Source organism: Suncus etruscus, chromosome 2 (genome assembly GCF_024139225.1).
Source record: "Suncus etruscus isolate mSunEtr1 chromosome 2, mSunEtr1.pri.cur, whole genome shotgun sequence".
Classification (NCBI taxonomy): Eukaryota; Metazoa; Chordata; class Mammalia; order Eulipotyphla; family Soricidae; genus Suncus; species Suncus etruscus.
Window position 1 is genome coordinate 95,346,868 of NC_064849.1, and position 16,033 is coordinate 95,362,900.

The 16,033-nt window shown below is 42.9% G+C and overlaps 2 protein-coding genes across 2 annotated transcripts in view; both read left to right on the plus strand.

The window, feature by feature from the left end:
- CPLANE1 (ciliogenesis and planar polarity effector complex subunit 1) overlaps positions 1-14,367 on the plus strand; it is a 154,953-nt gene extending 140,586 nt beyond the window's left edge. The window contains 5 exon segments of the mRNA XM_049769035.1: positions 934-1,101; positions 3,823-3,950; positions 5,696-5,791; positions 12,716-12,876; positions 14,082-14,367. Coding sequence (XP_049624992.1) covers positions 934-1,101; positions 3,823-3,950; positions 5,696-5,791; positions 12,716-12,876; positions 14,082-14,240 — 712 coding nt within the window. The 3' untranslated portion in view covers positions 14,241-14,367.
- Positions 14,368-14,729: 362 nt separating this feature from the next.
- LOC126001808 (NADH dehydrogenase [ubiquinone] 1 alpha subcomplex subunit 5-like) lies at positions 14,730-15,332 on the plus strand. The gene is given in 3 exon segments (XM_049769036.1): positions 14,730-14,795; positions 14,959-15,198; positions 15,201-15,332. Coding segments are annotated over 3 exon segments (363 nt in total). The 3' UTR covers positions 15,258-15,332.
- The last annotated feature ends 701 nt before the right edge of the window (positions 15,333-16,033 follow it).

Below are 16,033 nucleotides of genomic sequence, written 5' to 3' on the forward strand. Positions count from 1 at the left end.
TGGAGTGTGAACTCTTTGGGTTAAGCACATGCTTTGTGCTACTTGATAACCCTGGGTACTGTTGGGAGTCACCCCAGTACCTATCTGAGAAGCCCTCAAGCACCACTTGGTATGGCCCCCAAACCAAAATAAGTAAATAATAAATTTTATTTTTATTTACTTGGAGGAATGGGAGGAGGCTGTTGTCCACATGTGGTGGTGCTCAGGAGCTATTACTAGCTCTGTATTAGGAGAGGAATAATATCCCATAGTGGTGCTGAGAATCTAACCAGGCTCTGTAAGTCAAGTGCCTTAATCCCTATACTATATTCTAGCCTAAGTTATATTTTGTTTTGTTTTTGGGCCACACTCAGAGACACTCAGGGGTTACTTCTGGCTTTGCACTTAGGATTTACTTCTGATAGACTCAGGGAACCATGTGGGATTCAGAGATCAAACCCTGGTCAACTACATGCAAGCAAATGCCCTATCTGCTGTACTATCTCTTGGGCCTCCCCCACTTCATCCCCAGTAATAAACTTTTAAAAATAATATGGTTTAATGGTTTTCAGAAATTTATATTTGTATTCAACTTGCACTTGAAAAGCAGTAAAAAGCTGAGAATCTTCACTGTTTACTGGGTCCAGCGTTATGGTTTAGCAGTACACAGGTATTTGAGTTAATGGAACCATGAAAAAAGAAAACCCAATAACAAGAAATCACCTTTTCTTCGGGGCTAGAGAGATAGTACAATAGTAAGGTACCTGCCTTGCAAACAGCTGACCTGGTTCAATACCCAGCACCACATGTGGTTTCAAATATACTGCCTGAGCACAGCTGGGTGTGGCCCACAAACAAAGCAACAGAAATTACTTATAACTACTATATTGTTTCTTTCAGTAGTATAAATTGAGAGTCACTCTACTTAAATATCCTTTTACTCTTTGTGTATAGATTGCTGCTCTCTGACCACTATAGTCGTCGCCTCTCACAAGCATACAGTCTGATGAACGAACTGCTACTGGAATCGGCACCGCTGCCAGCAGCTGCACAGAAACCACTACACGCTAGACCCAGAGCTACTCCATTTCTTGCACAGAATCACTTCCTTTCTCCCCACAGGTGAGGTGAGGTCTGGTCAGCCAATGGCAGGATAATGTCAAAAGAAGAAATGGAGCTGGGACCTAGTATCAGTGTATATATGTAAGCACTGCTTAGACTTGTCATAAAGTGAGGAAAAAAATGATTCTAAACTTAAAATTTTTATAGAGGCAGAATGGTCTCACTCATCTATGGGTTTTAAGAAAAATGAAAGACATTTTTGCAATAATAATTTTCAGGCACGAAAGAGAAAAAAGGTGGAAGTTACAGCTCACCTCATGAAGCTCACCGCAAACAGGGATGAGTTTAGTTAGAGAAATAACTACGTTTTGAACTATCCTAATAATGAGAATGTATGAGGGAAATAGAAAGCCTGTCTAGAGTACAGGTGGGGGTTGGGTGGGGAGGAAGGATATTTGGGACATTGGTGATGGGAATGTTGCACTGGTGATGGGTGGTGTTCTTTACATGACTGAAACCCAAATACAATCATGTATGTAATAAAGTTGGTTAAATAAAAAATTAAAAAAAATTTTTTTTATAGAATCTCTATCGGGGAAGACACTTAAAATGGTCTTAAGGGGCCGGAGCAATAGCAGAGTGAGCAGGACATTTGCTATGCATGCAACTGACCTGGGTTTTATCCCCAGGTCCCCCAAGCCATATGAGCACAAAGTCAAGAATAAACCCTGAGTATCACCGATGTGGCCTAAAAAAAAATGGCATTAAGTCCCTAATTTAGAAATAACAAAGGGGCTGGATAGAGAGCATGGAGGTAAGCCATTTGCCTTGCATGCAGTAGGACGGTGGTTCAAATACCGGCATTCCATATGATCCCCCGAGCCTGCCAGGAAGTGATTTCTGAGTGTAGAGCTAGAGTAACCCCTGAGCGATACCAGGTGTGACACAAAAATAGAAAGAAAGGAAGGAAGGAAGGAAGGAAGGAAGGAGGGAGGGAGGGAGGGAGGGAGGGAGGGGGAGGGAGGGAGGGAGGGAGGGAGGGAGGGAGGGAGGGAGGGAGGAAGGAAGGAAGGAAGGAAGGAAGGAAGGAAGGAAGGAAGGAAGGAAGGAAGGAAGGAAGGAAGGAAGGAAGGAATTAAAGGAGGGAGGGAGGAAGGAAGGAAGGAAGGAAGGAAGGAAGGAAGGAAGGAAGGAAGGAAGGAAGGAAGGAAGGAAGGAAGGAAGGAAGGAAGGAAGGAAGGAGAAAGAAGAAAAGAGAGAAAAAGCACTTCAGTATACCTAATACAATTTGGGGGGGTTGTTTTTTTTTTTTTTTGGTTTTTGGGCCACACCTGGCGGCGCCCAGGGGTTACTCCTGGCTCTGTGCTCAGAAATCACTCCCGGCAGGCTCTGGGGAACCATATGGGATGCTTGGAATCAAACCCAGGTCTATCCCAGGTCAGCCACATGCAAGGCAAACACCTTACCACTATGCCCTCTCTGGCCGTGACCTAATACAATTTTGGTATCTGTTCAGTCCTATTTTCTTTTTTTTTCTTTTTTTACTTTCGGGCCACATTTGGTGATGCCCTCTGAGAACCACATGGAGTACAGTGATTGATCTGGAGTCAGACCTGTACAAAGCCAGTGCCTTACTCTCTATATGCCTCTCCAGCCCCAGTCCTACTTTCTTCCTGTAATTTGCCTCATAAGTACTATCTTTTTTTTTTAACATGATTTTCCTCTCTCAGAAAAAACCAACACCAGCCTTTTTTCCTCTGTTCCCTCCTTACCTGGTTATTGTTGACTATGTTCAAATACTGTTACATATTCCCTTTCTTTGGGTTCAGTAGGCAATAAAATTGCACATTGAAAACTAAAGGAAAAACTACCCAAGTAAAATTAGTTTTATGATGTCAAGTCATGCAAAATTATATTTTATTGGTGATCTAAAATGAAAACATGATTTGGCAATCTAGTGCTACTCTAAATACAATGAAATAAGTGATAGAATTATAAACATAATCACGCAGTTGAATTTAAAGGAAATGCTACCAGAACAAACTCAGATATAAGGAGATCATCTTATATATGTGTTATTTGGGGTGTGCCCAATAGATGACACTAGCCTTGAAAGGAGGATATTACATACTGTCAAATGTATAGAGCTGGAGCGATAATACAAAAAGTAGGGTGCTTGCTTTGCATGTGGCTCACACAAGTTCCATCCTCAGCATCCCATATGGTCCCTAAAGCCCTGCCAGGAGTGATCCTTGAGCCAGAGCCAGGTATACGTGCTGAGTACTTCTGGGTATGACCCTAAAACCAAACATCAACAAAATATATTGAGAGACAATCTAAAGTGGATAGAGAAAAAACTAAAAATAACTTCTTTGTTAAAGAAGAGTAAATTGAGGTATGAGTTATGCTGAATAATTTGTGGAGGATTATTAAATACTAAATATTGTCTCTGAGGCTAAAATACAGGATAAACAGCATAAATGTCTATTATTCTCAGCTATAATTTAAATCTTTTGATATATAGTTTTTCACCTCTCGGATTCTACAAATACAATAATTACACTATTTCTTTTTTTATTTTGCTTTCTTTGTTTTTTGGGGGGCTACACATGACAGTAGTCAAGGGTAATCCAGACTCTGCTCTCAAGGAATCACTTCTGGCAGTGCTCTGGGGACTCTTACATGCCAAGGATTGAACTGTGTCAGCCACTTGTAAGGCAGAGGTAGTTGGCCTACCCACTATGCTATTGCTCTGGTCTAATTATGCTCTTTCTTTTCTAGAGAGAATCAGCCTGGTCAAAATTTTCCAATAAGACCATCTGAAAAAGGCAGACATATCTCCAAACTAAGTTATAACCCAAAGGGGAAGAAATCTTTTGTAAAACTCCAAGGCTCCTCTTGGTCACGTGGTAAGACTTAAATCTTTTTTATTTTTTGTAATTGGATCTATTTCTTTTTGTCTAAATCAAACTAAATTTGATTTAAACATTCAAACTAAGTTTTTTTTTTGCATAGTAAAAACTACAAATCTTAGTTAAAAAGAAAGCATTTCTCATTTCAAGAGAATGCAACAATAAAAAATAAGTTGTGGGGGGTTCTATTGTTTTGAAATAATAAGAATTGTTGAAGATTACAAATAAAACATTCTATATTATGGGGCCCAGAGTGATAGCACAGTGGGTAGAATATTTGCCTTGCACACAACCAACTCAGGTTCTATCTCTGGTATTCCGAACCTGCCAGGAGTAATTTCTGAGTGTAGAGAGCCAGGAGTAGCCCCTGAGTGCCACCAGGTATGGCCCAAAAATACAAAAACAAACAAAACCAGACCAAAGGAAAAAAAACAACATTTCACATCATAGTAACAGATTCTGGAACCTGAGAGTCAGCCTGTAGTGGGTGTTGCGGGGACACCTTGAGGCATTGGTAAGGGGTGCTCACTCTCTGGGGTATGGCAGTGGAACATTGTATACATGAAACTGCTCTTAGCAGTAACATACACCACAGCGCCTAAATTGAAATTGAAAGAAAAAAAAAAGCTACAAAACATTTTACATGACATCTCAATTGTAGACAGTTGCTGTTAATTCTGGAGTGTAAGAGGTGCCTGCAAGGGGCCGGAGAGATAGCATGGAGGTAACGCGTTTGCCTTTCATGCAGGAGGTCATCGGTTTGAATCCCGGCGTCCCATATGGTCCCCCGTGCCTGCCAGGAGCAATTTCTAAGCCTGGAGCCAGGAATAACCCCTGAGCACTGCCGGGTGTGACCCAAAAACCACACACACACACACACACACACACACACACACACACACACACACACACACACACACACACACACAATTTCTAAGCCTGGAGCCAGGAATAACCCCTGAGCACTGCCGGGTGTGACCCAAAAACCACACCCACACACACACACACACACACACACACACACACACACACACACACACACACGCCTGCAAGTTAGTCATTATTTTGGGGAATCCTTCCTAGTGATGCCCAGGAGGTTGTGCTGTGCTGGCAATTAAACCCAGGGTTCTGCATATGCCAGGCATGTGCTCCTTCCCTTTGAGCCAGGGGTCTCAAACTCAATTTACCTGGGGGCCGCAGGAGGCAAAGTCGGGGTGATCCTTGAGTGCAAAGTCAGTAGTAAGCCTTGAATATTGGGGGGTATGACCCAAACAACTAAAACAAAACAAAACAAAAAAGATTCCTCTACGGCAGGGCCACAAAATGTTGTATGGAGGGCCACGAGTTTGAGACCCCTGCGAGCAATTCTTTATCTATTAATCAATCTCTTGATAAAGCAATGTGTCCTTTTGTCTAGGTATTTACTAGTTAGATGCATGCCTGGCTTTCCAATTGCCAAGAGGTTGTCGAGACACATGTGCCACTTGGAAAAGGAACAACATTGTATAGCGTCAAGTTTCCCAATAGAGTTTCTTTTTCCTTAGGAGATGAGGTGGATCACACCTGGCAGTGTTTTTAGGGCTACTCTTGGTTCTGATCATCAGCACTTCTGTTTTGCTCTCTTGGCTAAAATGAACTACCATTTACTAATCAGAAGGTTTCTATCATCAAATAACTTAGAATAATATGTATGTGAAAAAAAAACATCCACATAGGCTAAAGAAATGTGTATATCTCTACAGGAACTGCCACTTTTAACATACCAAAGAAAGCTGGTGAAGCCAAAATGGCAGCTAGCAGTACTGCACAGTTTCCAGTTTCCTTCCACAGGGGTAAAGGTAAAATAGTAAAATTTCTGGATTTTGTACTACATTTTTCACATTTGTAGATCAAAGACTTACAAATGTGGCTGTGGGTGCAAGGTTTCTGAGAAGAGGTCATGATATTAGTTAGCTTGTTAAGACGTTCTAATTCTCTACTTTCTCTGTCATTATAAAACTCCTAACCCGGTTATGGAAAATTCAGTTTCCTTTTCTGAAAAATAAGGTTTTAATAAGCATAGTGCTAGATATACACACTATGTAATTGGGAAGCTGCTGTAGTCACAGGCAGTGAAGCACATTGATGTATGTTTGGTGTCTGTTGTGAGATTTCTTTCTCATATATCCCTTTCTTTACTTCTCAGAAAACCTTCACCTTCCACATTCAGGCAGGATCTAACTACCTTAAAAATATTTTTCCATACTCAGTCTCACAAAAACTGCTTTAATATTTTTTTCTTTTTGTGGTAGGGGGATTCACACCCAGTGATGCTTAGCTCTTGCTCCTGGATCTGTGTTTAGGGATCACTTCTGACAGAGTTGAGAGACCATATAGGATGCTGGGGATCTAACCTAGGTTAGCCATGTACAGTGCAAACACCCTACCCACTGTACTATTTGCTCTGGTTCTCTTCCTTGTTTTGTTTTTTGTTGTTGTTGTTGTTGTTGTTTTTGGGTTATACCTGGTGCGCTCAGGGCTTATTCCTGGCTCTGCTCAGAAATCTCTCCTGGCAGGCACGGGGGACCATATGGGATGCCGGATTCGAAACACTGTCCATCCTGAATTGGCTGTGTGCAAGGCAAATGCCCTACCATTATGCTATCTCTCCAGCCCACCCCCCTACCATATATATATTTTTTTTTTGGTTTTTGGTTTTTGGACCACACCCAGGGATGCTCAGCTGTTACTCCTGGCTGTCTGCTCAGGCAGGCACAGGGGACCATATGGGACACCGGGATTTGAACCAACCACCTTTGGTCCTGAATCGGCTGCTTGCAAGGCAAACGCCGCTGTGCTATCTCTCCGGGCCCATCCCCCTACCATATTTTTAACTCAAGATTGGAGATCCCAGGGGCCGGAGCAATAGCAAGGTGGTAGAGCATTTGCCTTGCACACGGCCAACCCGGGACGGACCTGGTTTCAATTCCCGGCATCCCATACAGTCCCCTTAGCCTGCCAGGAGCAATTTTTGAGTGCAGAGCCAGGAGTAACCCCTGAGTGCTGCCAGCTGAGGCCCAAAACAAACAAACAAACAAGATTGGAGAGCTCAATAAATTCTAGAGAAATGTCCTCTGATCTGAAGAGAAGGAAATGTCAAAGCTATTCCTGGGAGTGGGCCGGAGAGATAACTCAGTAGTAGGGCATTTGTCTTGCACGCAACCGATCCAGGACAGATGGTGGTTTGAATTCCAGTATCCCATATGATCCCTGGTACCTGCCAGGAGTGATATCTGAGTGCAGAGCCAGTAGTAACCCCTGAACACCGCCATATGTGATCCAAAAAAACAGAAAACAAACAACAACAACAAAAAAAATGCCTGGATATAACAAGGAGAGAGAAAGCAAGAAAGCCCCTTTTGGTTTCCAGAAATTGCATAAGGTATGTACTGAAATACAGGAATAAAAAGTGTGCCTGGGGCCGGAGACATAGCACAGTGGTAGGGCATTTGCCTTGCATGCAGTCGACCCAGGAGGGACCAGGTTCAATTCTCAGCATTCCATGGGTTTACCCAGCCTGTCGAAGGGCGATTTCTGAGTGCAGAGCCAGGAGTGACACCCCTGAGCACTGCTGGATGTAATCCAAAAACCAATTAATCAAAAAGTTTTAAAAAATTGTGGCTTGGGCCCGGAGAGATAGCACAGCGGCGTTTGCCTTGCAAGCAGCCGATCCAGGAACCAAAGGTGGTTGGTTCGAATCCCGGTGTCCCATATGGTCCCCCATGCCTGCCAGGAGCTATTTCTGAGCAGACAGCCAGGAGTAACCTCTGAGCACCGTCGGGTGTGGCCCAAAAACCAAAAAAAAAAAAAAATTGTGGCTTACTGTTAATGATGGCTTCTCATGCACATAATCCCAAAACCACACCCATCACCATTGTCTCTACCTCTCACCCCCAAAGACCCCAACACCTCTTCATTTGAATCCTTTCCCATCAGCTTCAATTCTGTGGCTGAGCTCTCCTGTTACGTTGCCTTTGGCCCTTTGTTGCTATCTTACTGTGTATCTTTAAGTCGCACATAAGAGCGAGGTCATTCTATATTTATCCTTTTCTTCTCACTGACTTCAGTATGCATGATATCGTCTAGTTTCATCTGTATTGCTGCATGGTGCATGATTTTGTTCTTTTTAGAGCAGCGTAGTATTCCATTGTGTATAAATCAATTAATTTTTGATAAAGAGGCAAGAAATACCCATAAGGTATATAGAACAATATGTAGGTAAAACACTTCATGACATTGAGACTAGAGGCATCTTCAAGTAGGAAACAGCACTCTCCAAACAAGTGGAAGCAGAGATAAACAAATGGGATCATATTAAGATGAGAAGCTTCTGCACTTCAAAGAAAATAGTGCCTAGGATACAAAAGCCACCCACAGAATGGGAGAAACTATTCACCCAACATCCATCAGATAAGGGGCAAATATTGAAAATATACAAGATACTGACAGAACTTAACAAGAAAAAAATCTAACCCCATCAAAAAATGGGGAGAAGAGGGGCTAGAGTGATAGCAGAGCGGTACAGCATTTGCCTTGCATACAGCCGACCCAGGGCAGACAGTGGTTTGAATCCCAGCATCCTGTATGGTCCCTGAGCCTGCCAGGAGTGATTTCTGAGAGTAGAACCAGGAGTAATCCCTGAGCACCACTGGGTGTGACCCAAAAACAGAAAAAACAAAAACAACAAAAAAATGGGGAGAAGAAATGAACAATTTCTCGAAGAAGAAATACAAATGGCTAAAGGGCACATGAAAAAATGCTCCACATTACTAATCATCAGGGAGATGCAAAGCAGAACAACTATGAGGTACTATCTCATGCCACAGAGACTGGCACACATCACAAAAAACAAGAACATTCAATGCTGGCAGGGATGTGGAGAAAAAGGAACTCTCATTCACTGCTGGTGGGAATACTGTCTAGTCCAGCCTTTATGGAAAATATGGAGATTCCTCAATAAAACTGGAAATTGATCCCATCTGATCCAGCTATACCACTCCTAGGGTTATACCCTGGAAACACAAAAATACAATTTAAAAATGCCTTCCTCACACCTTTATTCATTGCAGCACTATTTACAATAGCCAGACTCTGGAAACAATCAAGATGCCCTTCTACAGAGGAATGGCTAAAGAAACTGTGGTACATACACACAATGGAATATTATACAGCCATCAGGAAAGATGAAGTTATGAAGTTTTCCTATACATAGATGTACATGGATTCTTTGTGTGTGTGTGTGTGTGTGTGTGTGTGTGTGTGTGTGTGTGTAGTTTTTGGGTCACACCCGGCAGTGCTCAGGAGTTATTCCTGGCTCCATGCTCAGAAATTGCTCCTGGTAGGCACGGGGGACCATATGGGACGCCGGAATTCGAACCAATGACCTTCTGCATGAAAGGCAAACGCCTTACCTCCATGCTATCTCTCCGGCCCCATACATGGATTCTTATGCTAAGTGAAAAATAAGTGAGAGGGAGAGAGATGGACACAGAATAGTCTCACTCATCTATGGGTTTTAAGAAAAATAAAAGACGGGGCCGGAGCAGTGGCACAGCAGTAGGGCATTTGCCTTAAAAGCTCCTAACCTAGAGCAGAGTACAGTTTGATCCCCTGGTGTCCCATTTGGTCCCCCAAGCCAGGAGTGATCCGTGAGTGTCACCAGGTGTGGCCCAACAAGGAAAAGAAAGAAAAAGAAAAGGACATTATCGTAATAATGCCCAGAGACAAGAGAGATGAGGGCTGGAAGGACTGGCTCATGATATGAAGCTTACCACAAAAAGTGGTGAGTACAGTGAGCGAAATAACTATGGTGACAATGTCAGTGAGTAAGAGAAGTAGAATGCCTTTCTTGAATACAGGTGTCGGGAAGGGAGATTGGGAGCATTGGTAATGGGAATGTTGCACTGGTGAAGGAAGGTGTTCTTTGTATGACTGAAACCCAACTACCATCATGTCTGTAATTAAGGTGCTTAAAGATATTATTTTAATTGAGTATTATGATCAGTCTTAAGCACTAAACCCAAAGTAAATGACTCCAGAATCAATACCCAATCTACAACAAGTTATACCAAAAGGAAAGCTCTTACACTAGTAGTCCAAGGAGCAAAAGAAGGAGATATGGGATGCATGCAGGGATCAGGGGTGGAGGGAGGACAACTTTGGTGGTGGGAATGGCCCTAATTCATTATATACCTTAAATATTACTGTGAAAGACTTGTAATTCGGGGCTGGAGAGATAGCATGGAGGTAAGGCGTTTGCCTTTCATGCAAGAGGTCATCGGTTCGAATCCCAGCGTCCCATATGGTCCCCCGTGCCTGCCAGGAGCAATTTCTGAGCATGGAGCCAGGAGTAACCCCTGAGCACTGCCGGGTGTGACCCAAAAACCACGAAAAAAAAAAAAAAGAAAGACTTGTAATTCACTTTGATCACAATAAAAAATATTATAAAAATATATTATTTTTTTAAAAAAGGAGTTGAACTTGCAGCCCTGGCAGGAGTTACTTTAAGTTACTTTAAGTTACTTGTCCCTGATCCATCTTCCAAGCACCTGAAGCAGAAGATCGTAAAAATTATTTTATTAAATTTGCTGATATTTTTACATGATAATAAGTATGTTCATTTGAAAAACAACATTAAAGACTGCATTCATTGTGGTAGAGATGGAGGGTGAAATTAGGTGACGAATACAGACTTTTGCTAATCTCTTTGGACCCCGAGTTCCTGAAGGATCCACTTCAACACCCTGATGTTTCAACACTCAACCTGTTTCTGTCAACTCTGAGAGCCAACTGGCCCTACCATATTATTATAATAATACTTAGTAACTTTTTTTTTTGTTTTGGGGTCACACCCAGCAGTGCTCAGGGGTTATTCCTGGCTCTGCACTCAGAAATTGCTCCTGGCAGGCTCAGGGGACCATATGGAATACCAGAAATCAAGCCGGTTCTGTCCTGGATTGGTTGCATGCAAGGCAAATACCTTACTGCTACGCTGATGCTCCAGCCCCTTATGGTGATTATTTTTAACATGGAATAGGATATTAGAAAAATGAATATTGTGATAATTTTATATTTTAATGAAGTAACATTGTAGCATAATAATGATATCTGCATTATTAAAATAAATATTAGTGGAGGGGCCGGAGCAGTGGTACAAGCTGTAAGCCTTGCACGCTCTAGCCTAGGATGGACCGTGGTTTGATCCCCCGGCATCCCATATGGTCCCCCAAGCTAGGAGCGATTTCTGAGCACAGAGCCAGGAGTAACCCCTGAGTGTCACTGGGTGTGGCCCAAAAACAAAATAAATAAATATTGGTGGAGCCCAAGAGATAATACAGTAAGGCACTTGCCTTGCATGCAGCTGACTTAGGTCCAATTCTAGTACCATCAACAGTCTCCTAAGCCCCTGCAGAAGTAATTCTGAGGACAGAATACTACCAGGGTTGACCCCAAAACAAAAATTAGTGTCAGTACATACTACATTAGCTTCAAGAATAAGTGCTTCTCCCTTCCCCCACCCCACCCCATCTCCGGAGTCCCAGAATTTTCAGCCAAAAGACTGGGAAACCTGCGATTTTCATCTGCTTGGTTTAGCATCTCTTCTGAGATTAGTCATTAAGCTGTGTAGCTGGTCTAGTTACATGGTGGAGACTGGGATGTGGGCGTGGTGCTGGTTCTTCGGGCAGTGGAGATTTGAGGGGAAGACTGCCCACCCCCACACCAAGAAGGCCCCAGAGTTTTCAGCCTGAAGATAGGTAGGTGTACCTGGGATATTCGCCGATTTGGACTATTTTCTAAGATTATGAGGCAGTGAAGCTGGGCCATTTGTACAGTGGTGGCTATGGATATGGCTGCCATATCCATATGTCTTTGTTCAGTAGATAAGGAATGTGGTCTGCACCCTCCTGAGAGGCCAGTGAACATCAGTTCCACTGGCTTGGCATGGTGTTATCCGAAGTTGGCCCATTTATATAGCAAGGTTGTGAGATGTGGATATAAAGTTTTTTGTTTTTGTTTTTGTTTTGTTTTGGTTTTTGGGCCACACCCAGTAACGCTCAGGGGTTACTCCTGGCTATGCGCTCAGAAGTCGCTCCTGGCTTGGGGGACCATATGGGACGCCGGGGATCGAACCGTGGTCCGTCCAAGGCTAGCGCAGGCAAGGCAGGCACCTTACCTCTAGCGCCACCGCCCAACTAAAGTTTCTTTTTAAAACACTAAAGTTAGGGGCCTAGCAGTGGCACAAGCAGGGCGTATTTGCAGATCAAAGTAGGGCATTTGACTTGCACGTGCTAACCTAGGACAGACCTTGGTTCGATATCCTGGCATCCCATATGGTCCCCCAAGCCAGGAGCGATTTCTGAGCACATAGCCAGGAGTTACCTCTAAGTGTCACTGGATGTGGCCTATAAAACAAAATAAACACAAAAGTTAACAGTGTGTTGTTACTATACTTAACCCTGATGCCTATGTCCACAAGCAGACTGTAAGGAGGAATCCTGAATGGTGATGCCTGATCCATCCCTCCTAGAAAGTTCCATCCATAAAACTATAAAGGCAAGGATGGCAGCTCTCCTGGTTCATTCAGCTTTGTTTTGGCCCTGATTATTCTAGGGATGTTCAGAGGTCAATGTGGTTACAAATGTGCCTGCCATGCATTTGGTAAGTCACAGCAAATTTATAAATGAACAGTTTCTAATTTATGCTTTGTTCTTTTCCCCTGAAAGGCTCTGTTGCTCATACAAAAAGTCATGAAAATGCTGACATTGCACCTCAGTCCAAGCCAATTGTGTGTACAGAGTCTGAGAGAGAAGAGATTGTGGTGAGTCCCTGGACATTATCGTCAGACATCCAGAAGATTCTTCATATGAGTCACACTTCCCTTCTAGTAAGAATTGTTCTAGACTTCAATCTGTCTAATGATTCTTTGTTTGTTTGTTTGTTTTTGTTCTGGGGTCACACCTGGCAGCGCTCAGGGCTTACTCCTGGCTCTACGCTCAGAAATCACTCCTTGCAGGCTTGGGGGACCATATGGGATGCCAGGATTTGAACCACCGTCCTCCTGCATGCAAGGAAAATGTCCTACCTCCATGCTATCTCTCCGGCTCCTGATTCTTCTTTTTTTTCCTTCAGGTTTTAAAATTCATGTTTGTTTTGGTGGAATCTGTTGGTACTGAAAGATTTTCAGTGAAGTTGAATGTAATGATTCAAAGCACCTTTACCCTTGAATTAATATTCTAGTGTTTTACTTTCAGAATTTTTCTTGGATTTGTGTTCTATTTATTTTTGTTGTGAGGCAGCTCTCAGTGGTGCTCAAGGATACATGCAATGCCAGGGATCTCTCTCTCTCTCTCTTTCTCTCTCTCTCTCTCTCTCTCTCTCTCTCTCTCTCTCTCTCTCTCTCTCTCCCTCTCTCCTCTCTTTCCTCTCCCCTCTCTCCCCTCTTTTTCTCTCTCTTCTCTCCCTTCTCTTTCTCTCTCTTCTCTCTCTCCCCCCCTCTTCTATCTCTATCTATCCCCCCTTAATTTTACTTTTTTGGGCCACTCCTCACAATGCTCAGGAATTATGCAGATCAAATTGTGTCAACCACAAGTGCAAATTGTGTCAACCACAAGTGCTTTGCCTGCTATACTATCTCTTCAGCCTGTGCTATTTTTTTGTTATTGTTGCTTTGTTTTTGGGCCACACCCAGCAGCTTTCAGGAGTTACTCCTGGCTCTACGCTCAAAAATCACTCCTGGCAGTCTCAGGGGACCAGGATTCCAGGAATCAAACCCAGGTCAGTCCTGGGTCCACCACGTGCAAAGCAAGCGCTCTACCACTGTGCTATCTCTCCGGCCCATGTTGTCTTTTTGACTAAAAGCAAAAACATAAGAGAACAGATCATTGCAGGGGTAGAAATCCATTGTGTTCATTTTTCAATTCATTATTGATACAAAATGTGGGATATCTCAGCCTTGGCTGCTGTTTTTGCTTTCTTTCAGTGTGGGGGGCAGGAAGTGGGCTGCCTTCACATTTTATGTGTGAGCAACTCTAAGATTTTAGGAAATCTCATTTCTCAAAACTCACCATACTGTCTTTCTCAATTTGTTAGGATTTGAAATCAGCTGATGAGAAGGCAGAGCTACCTCCTGGAGCGAGTGGCCTGGAGAGCCTGTCAGAGAGTACTGGCAGCCTCCTGAGCAGCCTTGATTGGAAGGCCATCGAAGATATGGTGGCCAGTGTGGAAGACAGGAGCCCGTTGACCCACTAGGTTAAGGATCTATAGAACCTGAATATTATTCTCTTTCCAGGAAAGGTTCAGTGTTGTAAACTCTGAAAGATTTCTGGTTTTGAAGGAGGGAAGTGATAAGTGATAATGTAGTTCTCATTTTCAGCCATATTGTTACCTAGTTATTCATTTCAAGAAGAAAAATAAATAAATCTGTCTCAATTTTGTCTTCATGGGGAAAGGGTTTTTTTTTTTTGAAAGGGTTGTTTTAACTATGGATACAATATGTTTTTGCTTCTATATTTTAGACAATTTTTTTAATTATGAAAAATGTAAAGTACCTTCTCAAGTCATTTGCATGGTATTCACACTTTTAATAAAAATATTTTGCTGCTTCTCTGAGTATAGAGAAACAGTTTTACATGGACAGACTTCATGTGTGTATGTATATTTGGGGGGTTCTTATATTGAAGGGACAGAGAAATAGGACAAGAATAAAAGCTCTGGCGCCGGCGGCTGTCAGGCCCAGCCATGGCGGGCTTGCTGAAGAAGACGACTGGCCTCGTGGGCTTGGCGGTCTGCGAGAGTCCGCACGAGGTTTGTGCCGCTTTCTCCGTCCCTCACGGGTTCACGACCTAGTCCGACCTGACTTGATGGGTGGGTTGAAAGGTCAGCCGGCGTGTGAAGGGTGGGACTTCCGGCATGTGAATGGCGGGACTTCCTCTCCGAGTGCTCCGAAACGGGATTTTAATCGCTTCAGTTCTTCAAGCTGAGACTAAGAATTCTGTACACAAAGATAATTGATGTTCTTGAGCAAATGCCTACAAATGCAGCCTATAGGAAGTACACAGAACAGATTACAAATGAGAAGCTGGGAATGGTTAAAGCGGAACCAGATGTTAAAAGATTAGAAGAGCGACTTCAGAGTGGTCAAATAGAAGAGGTGATCCTGCAGGCTGAAAATGAACTAAGTCTGGCAAGAAAAATGATGCAGTGGAAGCCATATGGGAGCCTTTAGTAGAGGAACCTCCTGCCAACCAATGGAAATGGCCAATATAATCATTAAATATTTACTGTGTTGATGGGAAACTGGTGTAATTAAATGCTCTATTATAATTAAAAAAAAGAATAAAAGCTCTTGAATTGCATACAGCTGACCAGAGTTTTACCCTCAGCTAAGCACTACATATTAACCTGAGCACATTAACATATTAACCCTGAGCACTGCTGGATGTGGCCCCATGTCTCCACTACCTGACACTCCAAATAAAACCTTTCATTGAAGAGAAGAAAGTCATAGTCTCATCTGTGTAGGATCATGCATAGAAGTGAACGGAAATCATCGACTGCCAGTCTTGCACGTCTAAGATAGGCCGGATCTTGACAGTCTTAGAGGAAGAAAAAGGTATAAACTTTGAGTGGGAAGTAAAGAAATCGACTGTCTCCAGATGGTTCTTTGGTAAGTTTATAAAACAGAAGTGCAAAAACTAGGTCCATTTCTGGAAACATACCCAAACTAGGATGTATGTTTGAATATTACAAATACTGCTTAAGCCACCAAACCATACATTTAATTCTACATTTATAGTTAACATTTCCCTAATGAACCACTATGTTCATTAAAGCTACTTTCCAGGGCCAGAATATTAATACTATACAAAAATATTAATACTACAAACGAGAGATTGCATGGAGGTAAGGCGTTTGCCTTGGATCCAGAAGGACAGTGGTTTGAATCCCGGCATCCCATATGGTCTACAGTGCCTGCTGGGGTCGATTTCTGAGCGAAGAGCCAGGAGTGACCCCTGAGCGCTGCTGCATGTGACCCAAAAAAA